Here is a 21,884-nt window from a genome sequence, read left to right on the forward strand (position 1 = left end):
TTACATCATTCCGAGCCTCGTCATGCGCTTGTTCATGCGAGGCATCGGGGCGGCGAGACCTCCCGGAGCGAGGCCACCTCCAGGAGGCACCCGCTGGCCGCGCGGAAGACCGATGGGGGGTCGCATGCCAGACTGGCCGTTGCTAGGTCGGCGTCCGCCGCGTCCTCCGGGTCCGGGAACGTCCAGACCGCCAGGCGGGGGTCTTCTCGCCGACTGTTGCATCCGGCGCCAGGCGTCCTTCTCGCAGTATGCCCGGCCATTGACCTCGAAGTAACCATTGGAGAGTGACATGCCGCAGTCGCCACATCGGAAGCAGCCGACGTGGTACTTGATCCGATCTTCATCCTCCAAGTACTGGCCCTCAATACCGCGTCCACAGGTACCGCACAAGCTTCCATTCAGCTTGTGGTAGTGCTGCTCGCAGTACGGCTCGTCGTCGAGAACATAAAACTCGGCAGATGAGAAAGGCTCGCGGCAGGTCGTGCAGACGAAACAGGCCTTGTGGTAACGACCGGTCAAGCGTCCATCGGCAGACGAGATGCTCTTGCCCTTGATCGGATCTCCGCAAGACTTGCAGTTCCCACGAGAAGGTGCAGCGGAGGGTCGACGGTTGCGGGGCGGAGATGAAACGCTTCGCAGATCACTGGGTTGGCGTTCATGACCCTGCCCGTAGCGATCCTTGGGGTCGCGAGCATCGTAATCTGGTCTACCAAGAGGTGATCTCGCGCGAGTTCGTCCACTCTGGATAGCGGGGTCGTTGCGGAGATCCTCGGAGGGGCCACGACGACCGGAATAAGGATCTCTGGGCGCCTGCTTCGGCGGAGGCGGTGGCGCCATCTCTTCTTTAGTTGGTGACATGGCGTTCATGGACGACTCAATGTCGTTCATGAGGTTATCAAAGTTGGTAACATCCGAAGGGTTCCGGCGCGAGCGCTGTGCTGAGCTAGATTGTGAGCTTTGTGAGCTTGCCTGACGGCCATGACTAAACATGGAAGCCCCTGATGCTGACGATGTCGACGCCGACGGCGTGTGATACGGGTTGCTTGCTCCAAACTCGCTGGCCAGGTCGACCGGTGGCACACCGTCTCTTCCCGAAGTTGTCGGTCGCAGAAGACTCGTTCTCGGTGGTGGCGGCCTGGATGTGTCGGGGCCCATGGAGCGCTTTCTCTCGTGGTCAGGTCCGTTAGATGGTCTGCTCAATCTGTCGGGTCGAAGGCCGGGAGCTGACGGCGTTCTGGCAGGAGGTTCCATAGGTTCGCTAGGACGGGGGAAAGTGCCTGCACGGCTTTGGTAAGGTTCAGGCTCGAATTCATCGGGCGTTGTTCCTGGGGGGCCGAATCCTCCATATCCGTTCTTCCTTGGTAGTCTGGGTGGTGCGATCCCACCGGGGTTACTGCCACTGCTGCCGGCAGACATGAATGAGTTGTTCGACGCAGACGTCAACGGCCGTTCGCCGAAGCCATCATCCGGCGTCAAAGACTGCTTTCTCGAAGGCCGAAGCGCCAGCTTCGCAGCAGGTGGCGCACCTCCTCCATTCCTTCGACCCATCTCGAATGGCCCAGGGGCGATCGTGTTCATACGTTGGAGCAGGCTAGGGGCTTGCTTCTTGGGTTCGTTCGGGTACATCTGATCTCCAAACTCCTCGCCGTCGTCGAAACCTCCATATCCTCCTGGACGTCGGGCCTGCTGATTCGAGTTGTAATCGTTCGCGATCTGCGGCTGGAAGTAGTCATCTGATCGACCCATGGCCTGGCTGTTAGGTGTCTTTGGCGAGACGCTGATCGATCCGGTGGATGTGCTGATCGGGGTAAGTTGGCTCTGGCGCATGTATGGCATGTCTAGTCTTGTCAGCAGTGTTTGCGTGGATTCAGTCAAGGGCAACTCACTCGCTGCGCTCGTATCTAGAGTGGGTGGTGCCATTCTGCCGTACTTGTTGTCGAGGGGCGGAGGTTGACCGTACGAACCAAGACTATCCGGACGTTCTGGCATGGCTGGCATGGGCGGCATGGCTGCGTGAGTGTAAGTGACTGGCTCAAGAGATGCTTTGTGACACCACCTACGGTCCGCGTCTGGAGGTGGTCCTCCGCAGATGTGCTCTCCCATCATGGAGATTTCGACTTGTTGAGCACATGACGAGCACTTGATAGTCGGCATGAAGCTCGACTCCCGTGGCATGGCCATCTTTGGTGATTCTGGCCAAGCGGCCAAGCTCTTGTTGTCTACTGAAGGCTTGTCGTACGTATTCTAAAGCTCGATACAGACCGCATCAAGGTGATATCCGTCGATGCGGGCTGCAGACCAAAAACGGAAGTAGCGGAAGAGGAAGTGTGCTCGGAGAGCAATGGGGATGAAAGGCTCCTCTTGAGTGTTTCTAGAAAGCCCAGTGCGGTAGTGACGTGAACTGACGTTGTCCCTGGAAGTCCAACGGGGGGGACGCACGATCGCGCCTTGTTTCCAGCTTAAGATCGAAAACTATGTTGATGTGATGTGACGGGGTCGAGGGCAAGTATGGATCCCCGTGGTAATAGTAGGCGCAGAGGTGTCGGGCGATGAGCGTGTGACCAGCTCGTGGAGGCAGGCGGTGGTTGAGTGAGTGTGTGGCGCTTGGGTCTGGAACGGGTGTCTCTGGTTTCTTTTCTCGAGCTTCTGGCGAAGCGCTTTGCTGCAGAGTCGCACGAGGACCCGGGATCTTGGTTGCTGTCAAGGATGCAGAGTCGGAGCGTGTTTTGGGACCAGCGCAGATGCGAGAAACACGGCAGAGAGTCAGTAACAGACGAGAAACGAGACGGGATAAGCTGGTCTGAGGATCAGTCGCTTGGGAAGAGGTGTTGCGTCTCGTGTCTCGAAGTTGAGAAAGAGGGTGTCGGGATGTTTGGCGGATTTGGGGAGCAGAAGAGAGTCAACGACTGTCTCAGTGTGCTGGACAAGGACCTCCAGGAACCTCAAGGACCTTGTGCTGGCACTGGCTGTTGAATGAAGAAGAGACCCCTGTCGGAGGTGTGGGTGGTCAGAGTGAAGCACAGACAGTGGCTGTCGAGAACCCCTGGCGGCCTTGTCCAGGCCAAACCAGGTTGGGCCTGGCGGTTGACGAGCATCGAGCAGGGGACAAGGATTAATTTGCGTGGTGTTGATGCGCGCAAAGGGCACAGGATGGAGCTGGGCCGGGACGGAGGATTGGTGGTGGGCGATTGAACTTGGTACTTGAGGGGGTCATGAAGATAGGTATGGCGGTTTGGTGATGGCTATTATCGATGCCGTTGATTAGACTCTGCTGCACGTGTATCTGTAAGCAGGCGGTAAGGAACCTTCTTTACCCTCCATACCTAAGGTAGGGTAAGGTAGCTTGGCTTCTCACCGAGAACAGGACGAGACCCTTGGGGCGGTCAAAAAGAAGTCAGAACAAGGTGCATCCCGCCCATGTCGAGGATCTGTTGCTGGCGTTGGATTGCACCAGGAGCAGACCTGCTCACCTGCGACAGATGCGCTGCTGGGCGAGGGGTCGTCGGGCACTGAGGGGACCTAAGGACCTAGGGTCCATCTCTGAACAGCAGGTACGGTGTCGAAAGATGCAGAACAAAATGGACAGGACCGCTGGCCAAAGTGCGCAGGCGGCGGGGTGGACCACCGTCGACGGCGTACCTGCCCTGGAAAGGCATGTTTCCCATGTGCGCCTTACTGCGAACAGAATGCAGCGCCTTCCTCGCAATCAAGTTGAGAAAATAAAATCAAAAAAAAAAAAAAAAAAAAAAAAAAAAAAAAAAAGTCGCCGCAGGACACGCCGCATGCTGGATGTCCGAAGGTAAGATGTGTGCAGGAATAGCGACGACTGCCTTCCCCAGTGTTCGCATGTTTCAGGTCTTCTTGCCAGCAATCTACAAGCAACAATGAAGGGCATTGGTGGTGCAGTGCAGCCAGCCAGCAGTGCAGCCGCCGCAAATGGCGCTTCCATGTTGTCCAGCATGCCCAGCTCATCCATAGTGATCCATCCATTCCTTGAGCGTGGAAGCAAGCATCCATCATCCATCTGTCACTCAATTACATCACTCAAGCTGAGGCCGCGATACTCACACACATGAGATGCATCGGGCGGGGCGGTTCCATGGCCATGTGGTGCACTTCAGGCGCGGCCGCAATCATGATGATACAGGCACCAGTGCTTCTACGCGCACTTTAGACCACGCATCCATGATGCCATCCATCCCCATCTACTATATTCCCGTCCATATTTAGCATTCAGCATGACATAGTCTTTCGGAGTCCGGCGAGCTGTGCTACATATGACCCATTGTCCCTGAAGCCAGGCCGCAGGTGTTCGGGATAAGGTGGGAGAGAAACTGTAATCCGTACTGCTACTCGGCAGTATCTTCATGGGTAGTGTCACGACAAAAGAAGCAGAGAATAGAAGCAGCTGCGGATGCCAATGACGACTGTCCTCTGGAACGGGCGGCCAATACGACGTCGACCTCTGGGCCATGGCCGAATATGGTTCTCTTCATCTCTGCCCAAATTTTAATCAACACGAACGGCGTTCCCCAAACCAGTTCGTGCCGCGGGGGTGCATTTCACCCTTTTTTTTTTCTTCTGTCTTTTCTTCTGATGGATGGATGGCTCAGCGAACCAGTAACGGTGCAGAATGCAACCCTCCACCAGCCCGAGAACTGAACCTCACGCGGGCAGCTCCACGCACCGCTGGCTCAAATTGGATTGGAGGGCCGGGTACCTTGCAGGACGGCGCCTGTGGGGCCTCGTGGCCTCCACTGTCCTCCAGAAGCCTATCGCTGCTAGCGGCCTCGCTTGCCCCTGGCTAAACGGGCCTTGGAGTGCGGGTGCACCTCCAAGCAAAAAAGGGCAGTCACGACCAGGCACCGTGGCGTTCTCCTTCTCAGGAAGGAGTGACTTCGTTCCATTACCTTATCCGTACTTGGTAGTCAGCATTGTCAGCAAGTGCATCCTTGGGAAGTGACTGTGACCGGGCTCCTCCATTCATCGACCATTCAGTTGGTTCGCAGCTACCTCATCCGTACCCAAGCATGCTCAATCACTCAACCTAACGCTTGGAGTAAGGCATCCGCGGTAGATATTGGCAGTGGAGATCTTTTCCGACGTGGGCGGTTTGCACCTGCATTTGCATTTGCTTTCACATTCAAGCATCCTCGTCTCTCCATCCAGTGACCAAGGCAAAAACTGGACCAGAACCTCGTCGACCCGCACTTGCCCGGCTGATATTGGATCTCCCACTCACGTTGCCTGCACTTGCACTCGCACAGTTGCACTCGCATTTGGTCTCCGCTGGCACTCGCATTTTGCAATCGCCTTTTGCTCCTCCTGCGCTTTTGGCGGCTTGTCAGGTTGGCGCTACTTTGGATCGTCGACGCTACTCCAGGGGTGCTGCTTAAGCTCGTCATCCTCATCCTACACTCATTTGCCTCAATCGTCTAGCTCGCTGATAAAACGGCGGTTTCCTGTCATCGCCGACTGTCACCGCTCGCTCGCCAAGCTGTCACATCTCAGTCACGGGCCTCTCTATCAGTCAGAGTCTCGCCCTCTTCTCAGTGGCAGGCTGAGCCTCGTCGACACTGATCCCCGAACGGAAGAACCGACCGTTGGTTGCCCACAACGTTGCCTTCCAAATTGTTTGTCATGCACTTCCTATGCTATATCGGGCTGCTCCTAATAGCGTCCCAGTCGCCGTGGGGACCTTCAATGGAACCCTCAATCGTTGGAGTTCCAGTGGACAGACGCGTGTCGACCACTTGGTACGCATCATTTCACTTAATAACCAGCCCGGATCAATCAGGCTGCGTCGTCGACATCATCGCCCGAAAATTCGGAAGCCATCGCTGTCGATGGACCACAGCCGCGCATTGCGTTGCACGCAATGTGGCCGCATTGTATGGAGAGCTTCCGGCATGAGCAATGCTCCCGATGCCCGACTCAATACTGCAACTCCAATGCTCATGCACCGCCGCCGTCTGCCCAACCGCCAAGCGGGAGCAAGTGGGTGACGGTGGACACTCTCTTCCGCCGTGTCTCGGTCGTCGGTCCAGACTCCAGAAAGGCAGACTTCTGGGACCCGGGGTTTACGGAGCCAATACTCCAATATTGGAAGCACTCGGATGGGGTCGCTAACGACCACGTCGGACACTTCCAATGCCAGCGACACGTTCCATCACGTCCAGTCTCTAGGGAATCACCCGCCTCACCGCAATTTACCTGCAGCCCGCAGCTCTTAGCCGCGTTGCACAATTCTGCACTCTGCACTGATGAATCTGTTACTCACGCGCGCATAGCACCTCTCGTGGCTTTGCCGCCGCTTGCCTATGCTAAGAGTGCTAACTCGAGTTTTTCCCCGGCGTATCTTGGCGATGCAATGGTCCAGCGCCACGCCGTCCTGCAAGCTGCAGGAACACAGATGCATAACCCCAAGATGGAGGATGTCGGAATGTCGGGTCGCAAACCATCCATTGTCTCTTCCTGCGGCAGGCAAATAGTGAACGTGAGCAAAACCTTCTCTGGACTGCTGCAGGCAAAGTCTGGACTCTGCTCTGGCCACCCACCCCATCAATTCACCCCTGACCTGGGTCCGCCCTGAGTCCCAAAAGAGGCTCCCTGTCACCTCACTGGCCGAAGATCCTCCTCATGGCCATTTCCTTTTGCGAGTTCGAGATTGTCGAGCCTCATTTATCGTCGAATCAAGACACAAAAGACTTGGCGATCGAGAACACCGCCAGTCACAGTGGAGGTCCCTAAGTCCCCTCATGATCGTCTCGACGGACCCCTCAGCGGCAGATGAGACTCGCTGTATCGATCAACTCTGCCCCTCGTGGAGTCATGTTAGACGCCGTGCGAGAGATGACACTATCTTTGAAATCGCGCTTGGCCGTCTGTCAGAGGCCCGTTCCTGATGTTCGTCATTATAGAGTCTCCGATCTGACCATGCATCGACCAAGCGGGAATTATTATGTCCAATAACGCGCCTTCGGCTGAAGTGCTATCAAGCAGACAGCAGAGCCGTCACTTTTGGAACGACACCGCAGCTTCTAGTCTGAGCCATGATCGTGCCATTTCACCGAGCCATCAACCACGTTAGTGCTAACGGGACGTGCTGACTCCGCCATCACCGAGCACTCAAAGACCGCGACGCGACGCAATCTGAGCAAAAGGACAGATTGAATCATCACGGCCTTATGAAATCTTACAGAGCTCGCGTGACTGCCATCTCGTTTCCACAGGCAACCCCTTTCGAGTGCAGCACTCGGGATTATTCTTCGGGAATGCGGCTTGCAGGCGGCCGCTAGCCATACACACCGACACAAATGCGGTCAGCGGCGCGGCCTGCTAATACCACCACATCGATCAGCCTGTCTAGCTAACTGATGGATATCTCCAAGATGGTGGTCATACTGAATCCCTCAGATATCGCTTTCCCAACGCCTCGCCTCTGCGTCCCCCTATTCCAACAAAAACGCACCTGCCCAAAAAAGAACATGCACCATCACCGCAAAGAGAAACTCACGCATTGAAGGTGCTGGTCTTGGCATTTGCGACGGGGCCCCAGAAAGAAAATTCTCGACGTTCTACAGACGAGAGAATTACAGAAAATAATTCGAGTCAGGAGGCGGCTCAAGAGGAAGCCGCGCCGCAGCCCGCTCCGAGCGCAGACTCAGCAGCAGGCCACCCCGCTTCAGCATTCGAGACGTCGGAACATGGACGCGACTTGATGCCGTCTCGCCTCTTCTCTCCTCGCCTTCAGTCCGAGACTGCAGGTTGCACGTTGTGTTCGGAGCCCCCTCCAGAAACGACGACCGGGATCATGCTTGGACGAGCAACCTCGAAACCGAACGTTCTTTTCTGAGGATCTTCAGACCTCCGGATTTGAGACTGTGACATGGCTGATCCTCCGCCCTCCCTCACAAGGTGACGGTCATTCTCCCGTCTTTCCCGTCGTTGCGGTGTCGCAAAGCGACTGTATACCGTGCGCGTGTCCAATCGGGGATGACTCGGTACGATTTGCAGTTACGAGGCGAGACTTTTTGAGGATTTGAGTGATTTGATGTTGCTGGGTGCGGCAAAATGAAAGCCGGTGGGTTATTCTGTGAAGTGTGGAAATGTTGTCAGGAAATGCAAAAAGGAAATCGACGTTGGCCTGATTCGAACAGACGCTCCCGAAGGAACAAGATTTCTAGTCTTGCGCATTAGACCACTCTGCCACAACGCCATTGGTTGTTGAAGAGGCAAGGGAATTATGTACTTATGAAGGGCTGCTGCGGGGGTCTCCAATTTTGGAGATCAGTTGGTGGGGCGTCTGCCGGCCGCTGTAGCGTGCGCAAAGCGTTTGGCGGCTTCTTCTCGATGAGATGCCAGTTGTATTTAAGCAGTTACCAAATCCCTTTAGAATATACCACGACAATTATCCGTGTCAGACTCGCTTGACTGAAATTCGCGTCGTTGGGGTCGGTTGAATTGGCCATCCTGTACTTCGCCTATGGCTTATGGTCGGATTAAGACGCCGGCCACTCTACCGGAGCCCAGAGCTCTGCGGGGTCGGCAATCATGACTTTCATTAGTATATTCCGCTTGGAGTACTAGAGTAATAACGGCGATTGTTCTGCGTAGTAATATGCGGTGCATCAAGCTCAGGGTCAAGGCGATAGGCGGCGAACGAGACGGGAGTGATTTGTGCATATAGTACCGGTGGACTCCATCACTTTTTCCATTGCACCGCTTTCCGTGGTTGCATGGTATCGCTGGAGAGTGTCTTGCTGTAGCATGAACGGTAAGCTTTTATATACGTCAATGGCGTGCCCGATTCTGTACTGAGATCTCGTGATACTTCTTCTTCCACAATACCGGGTGCGGCATGGGAAGTTCTCTGTGGGCGGGGCTTCTGGGCGGATATATAAACCAACAGGCTTGGTTTAGATTCAACCAGAGACAATTATGTCGAGTACTTGCTCATTTTGGTGACAGGTTCGTAACCAACCCTCTCAGGCGGGAAGGTTACTCTGCGTCGGGATGTGGTTTCCTTCATGTGCGTGTCCGCAGTGAGTAGCTTTTGAGATGTATACGCTGGAATATGTTCTAGATAGAGGTGATGGATGAGGTTTCTGAGGGGCTGTGAGGTGTCGAACGGCGGGTGGTGAGATTGTGTTTTCCAGGTGATCGGGTCCAGGTCTGAAGGATGCCATGAACGGCATTTTCGATGAAGCAAGGACAGTGGCAAGGCTGACTCTGCGTGTTCTAGGCTTATGAATGAGGATCATGCGTCTTATATATGTTTAGATTGGCTAGAGAGGCGGGGGGGTAAAGGTGCGTTGACGCTGTGATTTTCCAGGGTGAGCTTGGGATGCTGAGAGAGGCGTGGGCTAGGCAGATGTTCACACATTTACACATATATATAGTTATGGAAAGATGATGAATTAAATCCCGGACACAACTAAGCAAATCCAAACCTTCTTTGCTTCTTATTCCACAAGTTCATGGCTCTGTGTACTGAAGCGGCCGATGTACCTCCCGTTCGAGACCCCAGACCTCATGAGAGAGCATACGCGTCGCCTCTGCTTGTGGAATATTGTGGTATGATACGCAGAGGCCGGAACTCTTCCAGGGCTGCTCGCGTGGTGATTAGCACCTTACAGTACTATGGCAGCAGAAGGCACAGGCGGGATGGGGTCCTGTACGCCTCGAATGCATTCACTTGATTGGGGACTTGATTCCATGTTTCTCATCAGCTGAATATATAGACACTGGCTGGACATTGTGGTGCTGGATCTTCGAGAGCAAGGAGAGCAAGTTACATGTACCGGGACTTCCTCATGAGCTAGTGAGGTTTGGAAAAGGACATAAAAGGTTGCGGAATAGCTTAGAAATTATCTGGCAAGCAATCGTAATCATCAATATCATGGTCGTTTGAATGAGAAGAAGAGGGAAGTTGCTCCCACGTAGCCGGGATGAGCCAGCGTATGAGGAGAGCAAGGAGTTATCAGCTACTTCCTCAACCAAGCCTACTTCGCGTGGCATTTTGTGCTTTTTAAGGAGCATATGGGCGGAATAACGTATCAGAATTGATGAGGGCAGGGGTTTATGTGGAATTTGTTACGTGCGTACAGACGGATAGGCTGGGCGTACTTTCAGTAGGATGGCTGTGCGGGCATCAAGTCTTTATTAGACCAGAGAGGGACTTTTCAAAAGAGACATATTTTGTGTTATGTGCAGACTATTGCCGAGATTGTAGCTTATGAGCTTTAAATACAGTGCACGTTGGCCAGCGTTTGCGAAGGCATCTTCAGCATATGGCGATTGACGATAGTCTCGATACGTGAGGCAGTGGAGGACCATTGTGGACCTAACATCTTCTTTAAAAGACCTTGCAACTCACAAGAATGCTTCTGATTCTTTTTAGACACAATAAGCTGTGATCAGGATCGTGGTCTTGCTCCCTCAGTATTCCCTATCTACTGTAACGGGCTGCGTTAAGCCAGTTCAAGGCGAAAGCTACATGTATTGAAGGTCCGATGTCACATAGCTTGAGCCGTCCATTTGTTGGTTATGTCTGTGCGAATACCATGGAGATATAGATGACAGCAAAGGGTGACTTGAGGTTGATATGACTTGGTGTCTCTGTGCCTGGTAAGTCTTTGTGAGCTGTGTGGCTCGGGGACAGGAAGGACTGCGCTGGCATCATTGAACCTTCATCTCTAACAGCCAGGACGTATAAGATCCGAATGCATTTGCTTGCTGAGCTATCATTTCATGAGATGAGCGCTTTTATATGACGGCAAATGTCAAGCTTGAAGGCTACCAGCTTCGCCACAGGGAGGCTGAGTATAAAGTCCAGCGGTACAGGCTGTGGATGAGAAGTTCCAGACAATATCCTCCCGAGCTCATGCTCAGTGCTATGTTTGGCTTTCATGTGAGCGTGATGACTGGGATCTCGTAGAGAATCTTGACATTCGAGCAAGTTTTCACAGACGGCTGCAGGTAACATGTACTTAGCATTCTTTCTCGCGGTCGTTATCTTTGCCCAGATATTGTAGGCAATCGAGATGAACGCTCGAAGAACAGCAATATGGAAATGAAAAACTTGGCGGATGGTGATATGGGAATTGGTGAGAGGAGTTGGCAGATCGTGGGCGGACTTCAGGTGCTATAGTAAAGGGGTAGCAGCTTTACCTAAGTCCAAGGCTTAGCCATTAACTGCTGGAGACGACACAGCTCCGTGCGATGATCTTCATAAGAATGCGACATATCCGTATCTCCTATCGACAACACGAGGTCTGTGGTTTTGGAAGATATCTGGGTATATTACTGCCGGAAATGGTTGACTTGGTTCCTCTGGTAACAATACAATTGTACCATTTGGGTTGGATTATTGTACGCCGATCACGAGTACTTTGTCTTTCAACATAGAGTTCCAGTACCATAGGTTATGAAGGCCGCTTGGCACTATCAAGATATCGGCTCAATACTTGGCTTATTATGCTTGAAGTATCTCAAATTGGTGCTCAATATCGTACGAGAATGATGGATGGAGACGGCGCTTATAAGGCGATCAACATTGAGTCCGAGGAGATGTTGTTGGTGAGCTGGTTCGCGGTGGAAGAGCTCTGCGCCGCGCTGTCTCTCGACTTGATTGCACAAAGCTCTCGAATTCATTGCAGAAGGGAGCAAAGACCCTCTGATTGTCTGCATAGCCTAATAAGAAGGAAGATCAGGCCCTAACACTGTGAAAGACGTTCGGAGACAAAGGGTGGGCGGAACCACTCAGCTCAGTTGGTCGGAGCGGATGCGAATAAGTTATTGCCCTTGACTTGGGCTTGAACCTATCTTGTGTAGACTACATAAAGCCGAAAATGATTCGATTCCCTGAGGTGGTGGCCAATTACAAGCACATGATCTCCTGGGGATGGATTTCCTCGGATGTACCTTGATGGGAGCATGGCGCGCTCAGGAATAGTCTCAAGATGATGGGAGAAGGTGGTGTGTGAGGTGGTCTATTGCGGCGCTGCATTTCATCATGTTGTCTGTCATCGTTTGTAACGTATTCAGGTTTGATCCAGCCATGCTTGGTTGGCTATGTGCGAGGAGCGACTGCAGGTTATGATGAGACTGTGAGACGGGGTAGGGGAAAGACTCGATGGTTAGCTGGTCAAGGTAACAACCCAAACTGAACCAAAAGCAGCGGGACATTGTGCTGGCTCTTCCAAGTCCAATACATGCTCCTAACCTATACACTTTAATATAAGATGAAGCGACTCATGGTCTGAGGGTGTATGCTAGTGATGTCGATTGACATCACTAAGATTGTGCAGTATCATACTTATGTCTAGTTGCACAGGGACTTGCTCATTCTAACGAGACTGCGAGTGACTTTCCACGATAGCAAAATTGTATATATATGTTGAGAGAGTCGTAATATTGACTTCCTTCTTCAAATGAGACCTGCAATATCCACTCAGACTTCAGTCTGCATGGCGCATCGTCGGCACAGGCTTCATAATATGCTACGTCTAGCTAGGCCATGTATTACTTAGGTTTCGCCGAAACTTTCATGAGATTAGCTTCTATTTATCCAGGAATGCGCATAAGTCAACGACAGTAGTGGACGAAAACGCTGTGGGTAGAGGCGCAGCGGCCAACAAGGCAGACGGAGTCGGACCCTACCGCCTTTTGGTGTTTGATAACAGATGATGATCTAGTAACCCCTGCTGACATGGAGGCCAATTGTTGCTGTTGTGTGTCTTCTGCTTCTGTACCGCATCTGGCGAGTTGCTCATGACGCATAACGACGCGGCCAGAGGGATCTTCCAAAAGGTGTATATAATGATCATTGACTTTGAGAAACTGTCTCAGTCTCAAAAAATTCATCATGTAGCCTTGAGGCATTCTAGATTTCCCCCAGGAATTATACGTGAATTCTACTTGTTGAGATATTCCATTGTAGAGAGCCCTGATCTCAGCGTGAGATTTTCTAGGTTCTCGTCTCTTCTGGTATCAAATGATTAGATCCCGAATAAATTGCCGATGGAATCTGAATTCATTCTTTCGGAGGCCGCATGTCGCCACTAGAACTGCCTGTCTCCTGATTCCCACCTCTGCCATACTAGTCTTCCACATAAGAGGAAATTCTCTTCCATTTGGTTTCTACGAGATGATAGCTCACCTCAACTGTTATATAACCCTCTTCACACACCCATAGACTTCCCGAAACAGTCCTTTGAAATGCAGTGAAGCTCAGGCATCTCACGATCCTCTAAGCCGTGGTGACGGTGACCATATAGAAAAACTGGCGGAAAACATCCGTCAGTGAGACCGCACAGCCAAATGCGAGGGACGCACGACACAGAAGTTACTGTCGTAATAAAGGCGCCTGAGCAACCCATAACGAAGCGCGGCATGATGAGACAGTCGGCAAGCTTCATTTAAGCATGGTGCCGCTCGAGTGTCTGGACTTTCTTGGGGGCGAATACTTGGAGGAAGATGCCAAGAGAAACTATGGTTGATACTACAAGAAAACCCTCAACTGTGGTCTTGACCTCGTGTATATGGAGTTTGCATGACAAAGGATATATTAGAGCAGTGAGTGCGCATCATGCACACACACTATTGGGTGCTGTCTCTTGGCATGAATTCAGGCCGCAACAAATACCGCTTTTTATTGACGCCGAGGTCCCTCTGCCGAACGCTCCCATGAATCAGAAAAGACACAGAAAAGCTCACCGCACTGACATATATAATGTCGTCGCGGCCTCTCATAGCATCGGCAGCTTCGGGCAATGAATTTGCACGTCTGGATCGAGATGGAGGTCGTCTGCATCTACCTCGTTCGTAGTCAGAATACTGAAAAAGCTACATGAAAGAACTGCGCAAAGTGACAGATATAAGCGCTATCAAAGCGGCAAAGTCGCTGCTTAATTATGCAAGACGAATAATATCAGAGCAGTGATGAACTCCAACGGACACGATGTCGTGCCTCTGAAGTTGCCGGCTGTGACCTGAAGATTGCCATAGCTCAATATCCGTGCCTCAAGAAAGGAAGCTGACGCAGTAAATCATGCCAGAGGCCTTTCCGCATTATTGTGTGTTGTGGTCGCTGCACATCTCGCTGCCCATTCCTTTTATGGATCGGTTGCAGGCAGTAGACCAGCTACCTACAGTAAGAACCACGCGGATTCGTCGAGGACCCGCTACCCAGTGAGGAGCCCAGGGTTCTCCGAGCCTCGAAAGACATTTTCAAACGATGATGGGTCATTCTTGTGTGGCTTTGTCGGCGTCACCAACACATCCGAAGCGCAGAACGAAGCCGGCCGATCGTACCCGGAAATCCGGAGCCGAAAGTGGAGACACGGCACCGGACTTCCGGATCCATGTCCGGAGTAGCCGTGCAGCCCTGTGATGAGCCCCTTATGACTGCAATGGCGTCCGTCAAAGTCTCTGTCATTAGAAAAGAACGAAGGCTGGTTGGAAGGCAAGGCATATCGGAACTTCACTTGGTGCTTATGCTCACCTGCCATCGTTCCAAGCCAAGGTGTCTTCGGCCTCTGTCCCGGCCTGACTCAACTATCCTCACCTATGCAGCCTTCAATCGAAAGTTCGATAGTCGAATCGGCGACGCCTCTGCCGACTCTCGGTTTCTCATACCCACTCGGTATCGGTTTTCCGCCTACCACACCCAATGCACCCGAGGCACTTCAAACTTCGCCGGCGTTCAAACTTCAGCTTACGGCGCCGGCGAAGTTTAGCTGAAGCTCAACCTCCGGCGGCCTCGGCACCCGTACACAGCAGCCTGCGGCTCTCGCGGGCAAGGCGGATTTTAAAATGTAACTAGGTGCTGGCCTTGCGACGTTGACGTGGTACCACGACGCAGCGCGCCGCGGTGTTCGGGACCTTGCATACGAGGAAGAATTGGACGGCATGCGGCGAGCCTAATTTTAAAGCGACTCAGATTTCGACGCTAACCGCCCTACCTGACGGTCGGGAACCTCGGTTTTCCTTTTTGTTCTGGCTGCGTTTCTCCTAGTGGTGGTGGGTGTTACCGCAACGGTAAAGTTTGGTTTGACTTTGGGAATGTTGGCCCTAAGGGGGAAACGTTCGTCCCAAAAGTCTTCGGCATTGTAAGACGCTGCAGAGTGAGATGACGGCTGTTATAGAGGCCATATTAAGATTGACGTCGTGGGCGAACAACTGCAACCTGGTTACTAACAAGGGAGAACCTTCTAATCAAACGTCTGATGGCGGAGGAATGGTGAGTAATCGTTGCTGACGCCTAACCTGGGCTGAGAACCTTGCCCTGTCGCCACATTGGCTGAGGTACATCCAGATGTTTGATGCTTAATTACCTCCAATATTAAGGCTTAGACAATGTGGAAATAGCAGGCCCAATAAGAGCCGGGATGATGATCACCTGTAGCATCCCGACGAGATCCTCGCCAGGGCTGGGAACAAGCCGACAGGCACCAACGCGCTGTAACAAAGGCGAATTACATGTCCAACGTGGGACATATCCCGCGAGAGGAAAATGGAAGTTTTCTTTCCCAATGAGTCAACGTTGTTCTCGTATTTGGAATGAGCTTCCACGCTTGTGGCTGTCCCTGACGTTTGATCCGGGCGTTGACTGGAGGGCACACTCTTTCTCAATATGCTAAGCTTGACGACCGTGTAACGGGCTGAAAATTGGATTCCCGACGAGCTGGATCTTGAGAGATCGAACTAAAGTGGGTGCCTTGTCTTGACCTATTGAACCAAAATAGCAGCCGTTAGATGAGTCCCAGGTCCAGAACGATGAGAGCTACCAACGGCCCGATGTGGGATGGATGACGGAATGGGTAAAGCCATGTCACTGGCCGGGTCGGAATTCTCGCCGGTCACTTCACATACCATGTGTCCTATGTCTCGTATTGAGGTCGAAATAGCGAGTACACGAGAAGAGCCATCATGCCAGAAGGGGAAATGCTCGACGGTACCTGTGGTATTTAGGTAGGCAGACAGAGCTGGATCTCGCAGCGCATGTGTGAGACCAGATGAACCGCCGTATCGCCGTCATGCCGGGCAAAACAAAGTGTGGATTCACGCTTCGCGACGATGGCAACCCAGGCAACTGGTCAGGTGCTCTTCTGGTAGTCAACTCCAAGCATCGCCCGCATGTCGAGTGTGGTCCCAAAGGGGCAATGATTTGAGCCGACGCCCGGACTTCGCCTCGGAGTTCCAAGGACCGGATCAGGGCAGAAGAAGACGCCCGGGTAAGTCGGGCATGTTGGCTTAGGTGAGGTAAGAAAAGCAGAGCGATTGGGTCGAAAGATGGCATGTTAGATGTGCCCTGGCAGCCTTGCTGGGTGAGCAGGTGAGCTCTGGGATCGGCGCCGCCGGGACAGATCTTGGTCGACAGGCGGGAGGGGAGCGGAAGTGTGGCTGTCAGCAGAGCAAACGATCAGGCGTTTTGGCCGTCATGGAGTCATGTGTGGCTCCTCTGAGGGCGGCCATCTCTCTGCAGTACCGTAGAGGCAGACCGATGTTCGCAGCGGAAGACGGCGGAAGACAGACCGGGGTGGGAGGTGGTCTTCGGTCTAAGGGTTATGCGCTGTCAGCTGGAAGCCGGGCATCTCTCGTGTTTAGGTGGACGATCCTGTGAGACATGCATATGCGCAGTGTAGGTGCGCGAATGAGCGGGAAGTGGGAGAGAGTAAGAAGTGGAAGAAGACTCGCGGCGGGGAAGCAGAGGCAGCAGAAGCGAAGGCATGGAATCAATAGTTCTGATAGCTGAAGGCAGAGAGATGGCGGATGCAGTCGGTATTGGGTGTCGGTGGGAAAAGTCTGGAGAAGATGGCATAAGATGGCATGATGGAGAGAGCCGCGTCCGGCGTCATCACGCACCCGTGGTAGTGGCGTTGAGACAAGCAGCTGCTGCCCTGTGAGATAGAGTTAAGGTGTGTTGGTAAGAGAGGAGGAACAGGAGAATTTTGCTCACTAGGCAGGGCGGCGCGATGTTCCTTCCATCGTCTGCTTGCTTTCTCATCCTGCTGGAGGTTTGGCAGGTGAGTGGCAGGTGTTGCTAAAAGCGGGACGAGTTTTAAAAAGCAAACGGGCGATGCTCTGGGTGAAGCAACTGCCCCTGACCTTGTTTGCAGCGAGCGCCCACCTAGCGGTGAGGGAAGACAGCGTCCTTCCACAGCTGTGTGGCCAGTGAGATTTTGCTGTGAGCAGCGGTCCAGGTGCTGTGCTGTCGCTGTTCGATAAGGTACGCAGTCACGCACTGACGGCCGGCACTGTGGCTCATTGCAGGCGCTAAGCTATTTGTGAGCTGCGGCAGAGGAAGCCACACCTTATGTGGAAATACCGTGTCACTAGCATTCCTGCGCACTCCTCTCCATACCTTTTGCCTCTTCCAACCACAGTAGATGCCTCCTCCAGCACTGTAGAGCAACATTTGCGATGCATGCAGGATCCTGTCAGATTTCCGCCCTCTCATCCTCTTCTCCCCAACAACCCAATCCCGACCTCGCAGTCATCTCCCACCTCCACGTCTAAGACTCGACCCTTACCTCACCACGCGGCATACGTTAGGCTACAGGGCAGAGACACCTTTGTCTGCGGCATAGCGTCCTTCCTCCAGAACATGCGTCTGCTGCTATTGGTCCAGTCACGGTATCTCGACCTGCAAGCCATCATCCATCTCCCATGTCCTTGGAAATGACTCCCAGGCCATCCCGGTCGAGATCCCGCTGACTTCCACCACATCAGACCATCGCGTTCGTCCCAAATGGCTATTGCGGCTGCTACTGCTAATCTTCGCTGCAGACCTTTCTCAACGGCTTCAGGGCCTGGGTCTTTGCCCTCTTCCCCTCATCCTTCTCATCGCCTTGCCCGCCTAAAAATAGCCCCCAAGATGCCGTGCACCAACGACACAGCGGCAGTAGTGGCCGCAGAGACGGCTTCTCTGAACCCTGCCTGCGTCGGCCGATGACTCTCCCGCCTCTGCCCTAAGGCATCGACATGGACAGACTCAAAGACAATCATCGATACGAGCACCGACGGTGCCGGGCGAGCCCAGGATCATGAAAGGACCGACTCCAAACTCAATGATTCGCCTAGGAACCGCGAAGCTTAGTCACTGGACGGTGCCGCGCTGGCTGCACCTAGACCGGCCGGCGAATATCTGCCAGCTCGTGACGAATCACACCTCGCCATCTCCATGCTTCCCCGGTTCGATCTGCCCTCGATATCGTCCTTCTCCATGGCCGCTACCACCTTAGAAACGGTGTTTTTGCTTTTTCGTTGCCTGCCACTCGTATTTGCTCACCTTCTCCTCCGGTCTCTCGCACGAAATGTCCGGTGAGTCGACTTCACCGCCGACTTCACTGCTTCTCAACAAGAGCAGCAACCCAGTTCGCCAAGTCTTGCATCCTGCAAGCCGATCAGTGTTTTTGCGGGGGATTATTGGCGGTGGAAGCGGGTACTCAGATCCTGTCGGCCAGCTCAGAGCTTCCAGCAGTTTGGCTCCTCCGCAAGCTGAGCTCCTGCCAAGTACTCGACTCTCCGCAACATACGGGGCTTCCAGCTGAGCTCACAAGGCCTAAACCGCTTCGTTACCAAGCCCGCGATGGTGCATATCGTGCTGATCTCATTCGAAATTATTGCCGGTTGTCTGCCAGTCACGTCGTTCCCCGGATGTGGTCAGACCTTTCCCGGCCGGCGCGAGTACGCCCCTAATAACACATCAAGACACCCTCCATCTTACATCAGAACTCTGAATGTACCATTGCAACCTGACTTCCATATTGGATGTGCTGACTCTATGCATACCAAGTGCCGAATTAGGCGTCCATCGATGGAACGCAGACCTATGACAGCACGTGTCTGGCACCGAGATATGACATACAGGTTTTCCTGCTAGTGGCCCGTCAGCCTCATCCTTCACCTATTCTCAGCCTCCGTTACACGGGCCAGTCACAGTCGTCTGAATTCGGGGCACCTCATATGCATAGGGCAAATATTGGACACGACAAGGGCGGATCGAGGGTACAATTTGGGGATCTGACATGGTCCGCTCTCCCAACCAGCAATGTCGTCTTCCGTCTGCCTGGCTACTGCCACCCACGGCAAGAAGTAGCTCAGCCTCTTCCCGGATGTGTCCACATTTGGCTTCTCCATCCTCCACCGTTCCATAGCGCCGGTCAAGCCAAGACTCGACTTTACAGAGAACCATGTTCTACCACCTCCACACGCGAGCATACCATCTCCATCGTTCCATGCCGTCTTTCCGTATCCACATCGAACGGGACCTGGCTTTGTTGTTCCCTCCATGTCAGAATGAGGCATGGCATTCTCACTGCCCGAGAGGCAGGGGTGTGATGCACCTCACCTCTACGCACACCTCTAGCTCTCACTCACACTCGCATCATGGCCCTTCTGAAGGACTGTACATTCTGCGGACGCCACTCTGAGCTCTCGAGCCTGCAAGTGCACCGAGACTATTGATGTCGCCCTCCCAGAAAGGCTAAGGCGCAGTTGAGGCATCTTGATGATACACAAGTGTATATAATCTACTCTGTCCCTCACGAATCTCGAGATGTTGGAACACCAAGTCAGTCGCTCATCTCCTATTGTCTAGTACAGTCTTCTCCTACTTGTTAGCACATTCACCATGCGTTACAACCTAATTCGATCCGCCTTCGAGGCTGGACTTTTCCTTGCTTCTCTCGCCAGCGCCAACCCCATTCGCTCGTTGGATACACGCACGGATTGCGGTACTCATGGACCTACGAACCGTGCCTGCTGGAACGGAAAGTACACCATTGATACCGACTATGAGACTAATGTCCCAAACACCGGAAAGACGAGAGAAGTATGTCCTCACATTTGCGGCCTTAGAGCAAGGCTAACATGAGGCAGTTCGATCTTTACATCACCAACCACACAGACTTTTCACCAGATGGTGTGTTCAAGACGACCATGCTCATCAACGGCCAGTTCCCGGGGCCGACTATCGAGGCTGATTGGGGCGACTTTGTCAAAATTACCGTCCACAACCAACTGGAAAACAACGGGTTAGTGCGCCGGCGCATGCATTGCAGATCCCAGCTAACACGCTTGTCAGTACCTCCATCCATTGGCACGGCATGCACCAGCGCAACACCAATGATCAGGACGGCGCCAACGGTGTCACGGAGTGCCCCATCGCACCTGGACAAAAGAAGACGTACTCTTACCAGATGATTCAGTACGGCACTTCTTGGTATGTTTCTGTTCCTTTGTTGAAGATTGTGGGCCCATGGACTAACAAGCTCTACACAGGTACCACAGCCACTTTTCATCCCAGTACGGCAACGGCGTCGTCGGCACGATTCAGATTAACGGCCCGGCGTCTGCTGACTACGACATTGACCTCGGCCCTTACGCCATCAGCGACTGGTACCACGACACTGCGGATAACCTCGAGCGACGCGCTGAACTCGCTGGTCTCCTGGCTGGCCCTCCCCCAGACAGCCAAAACGTTCTTTTCAACGGAAAGGGCGTTAATGCTTTGGGCGGCGGCGAGTACCAAAAGACGAAGCTTACGCCTGGCAAGAAGCATCGCCTCAGACTGATCAACACCTCTGTCGATAACACTTTCACCGTCTCTCTGGCTGGACACAGCTTTACTGTCATCGCTACCGATCTCGTGCCCGTCAAGCCCGTCGTCAAGGACAGCCTCTTCTTGTCCGTCGGTCAGCGCTACGATGTGATCATCGAGGCCAACCAAGAGATTGAGAACTACTGGTTTAACGCGACTCTCAGCGCCACGGGGCTCTGCGGAACGTCCGAAGTTGCTCTTCCTGCCTCCATCTTCACTTATGAGGGCGCCGCCGATGAACTCCCTACCCAAGCAGGATACCCCATTGAGGCCGGCTGCGCCGATACTGTGGGTTTCGAGCCGATCGTCAGTAGACTTCCGCCGTCCTCCGAGTTCACTCCCCACAAGAACATTCTCGACGTGAACCTCACCACGCCCGAAGTCTACGGTCAGCCGGTCTTCCGCTGGACTGTCAATGGCCACTCTATGGACATTGAGTGGGACAAGCCCACCCTCACCTACGTCGCCGAGAACAACTACACTTTCATGGAGAGAGCCAATGTTGTGGAGCTTGACTCCAAGGACAAATGGACCTGGTGGGTCATTCAGAACGACCACCTCCTCCCCCATCCTATCCACCTTCACGGTCACGACTTCCTCCTCCTCGGCATTGGTGACGGCTCCTTCCTCGACAGCAACCCGCCAGTCACCAACGGCACCGGACCGTACGCGACCACGACTCACCCCAACCTCAACTTCCACAACCCCATCCGCAGAGATGTCGCGGTGCTTCCTGCCAGCGGCTGGATGGTGATCGCCTTCAAGACCGACAACCCAGGCGCGTGGCTCATGCATTGCCACATCGCCTGGCATGTCAGCATGGGTCTCAGCGTGCAGTTCCTCGAGCGCAAGGACGAGATCGCTCACACGATGCAGCTCGAGGAGCTCCAGCCCACCTGCAAGGGCTGGAAGGACTACTACCCGACAAGCTTCTACCCAAAGCACGACTCGGGCTTGTAAACGGCATTTTCTCACAAGAAGCCCGAGGCTGAAGATGGCACACATAGGCAGCAGTGACAGCTGCAGTGGCGTCCACTTAGCTCCGTCCACAAACACCGGCAGCGGGAACACGAGCACACCACGCCCGGCCGGCACAAGCCCAAACGTCATTTCAGCAGGGCTGGCAGCACACCCACTTCGGCGTTTTGCACACTGGGGTTCTCTCCCCTCCCACCGGTCGCGTCGCACAGCCATTCGCGCACTACCGCGGTGCCGGCCGGGGCACTTTGGGCGCTTATGGCTTATTTTTGCCCTGGGCCTTGGTCCGCCCTTCCCG

At 53.6% G+C, this 21,884-nt stretch overlaps 2 protein-coding genes across 2 annotated transcripts; one reads left to right on the top strand and one right to left on the bottom strand.

The window, feature by feature from the left end:
- PXL1 (Paxillin-like protein 1) lies at positions 1–2,181 on the bottom strand (the record flags this gene model as incomplete). Its single annotated transcript, XM_032033328.1, has 3 exons — positions 1–1,838; positions 1,887–2,009; positions 2,061–2,181. 3 exons carry the CDS (start codon positions 2,179–2,181, stop codon positions 1–3), a joined length of 2,082 nt encoding a protein of 693 aa, XP_031887345.1.
- Positions 2,182–19,639: 17,458 nt separating this feature from the next.
- Laccase-8 (Laccase) lies at positions 19,640–21,568 on the top strand (the record flags this gene model as incomplete). Its single annotated transcript, XM_032033331.1, has 4 exons — positions 19,640–19,840; positions 19,888–20,042; positions 20,093–20,230; positions 20,290–21,568. 4 exons carry the CDS (start codon positions 19,640–19,642, stop codon positions 21,566–21,568), a joined length of 1,773 nt encoding a protein of 590 aa, XP_031887179.1.
- Between the last annotated feature and the right edge of the window lie 316 nt (positions 21,569–21,884).

Source organism: Colletotrichum fructicola (genome assembly GCF_000319635.2).
Source record: "Colletotrichum fructicola Nara gc5 chromosome Unknown KSG_Nara_v1_contig10, whole genome shotgun sequence".
Classification (NCBI taxonomy): domain Eukaryota; kingdom Fungi; phylum Ascomycota; class Sordariomycetes; order Glomerellales; family Glomerellaceae; genus Colletotrichum; species Colletotrichum fructicola.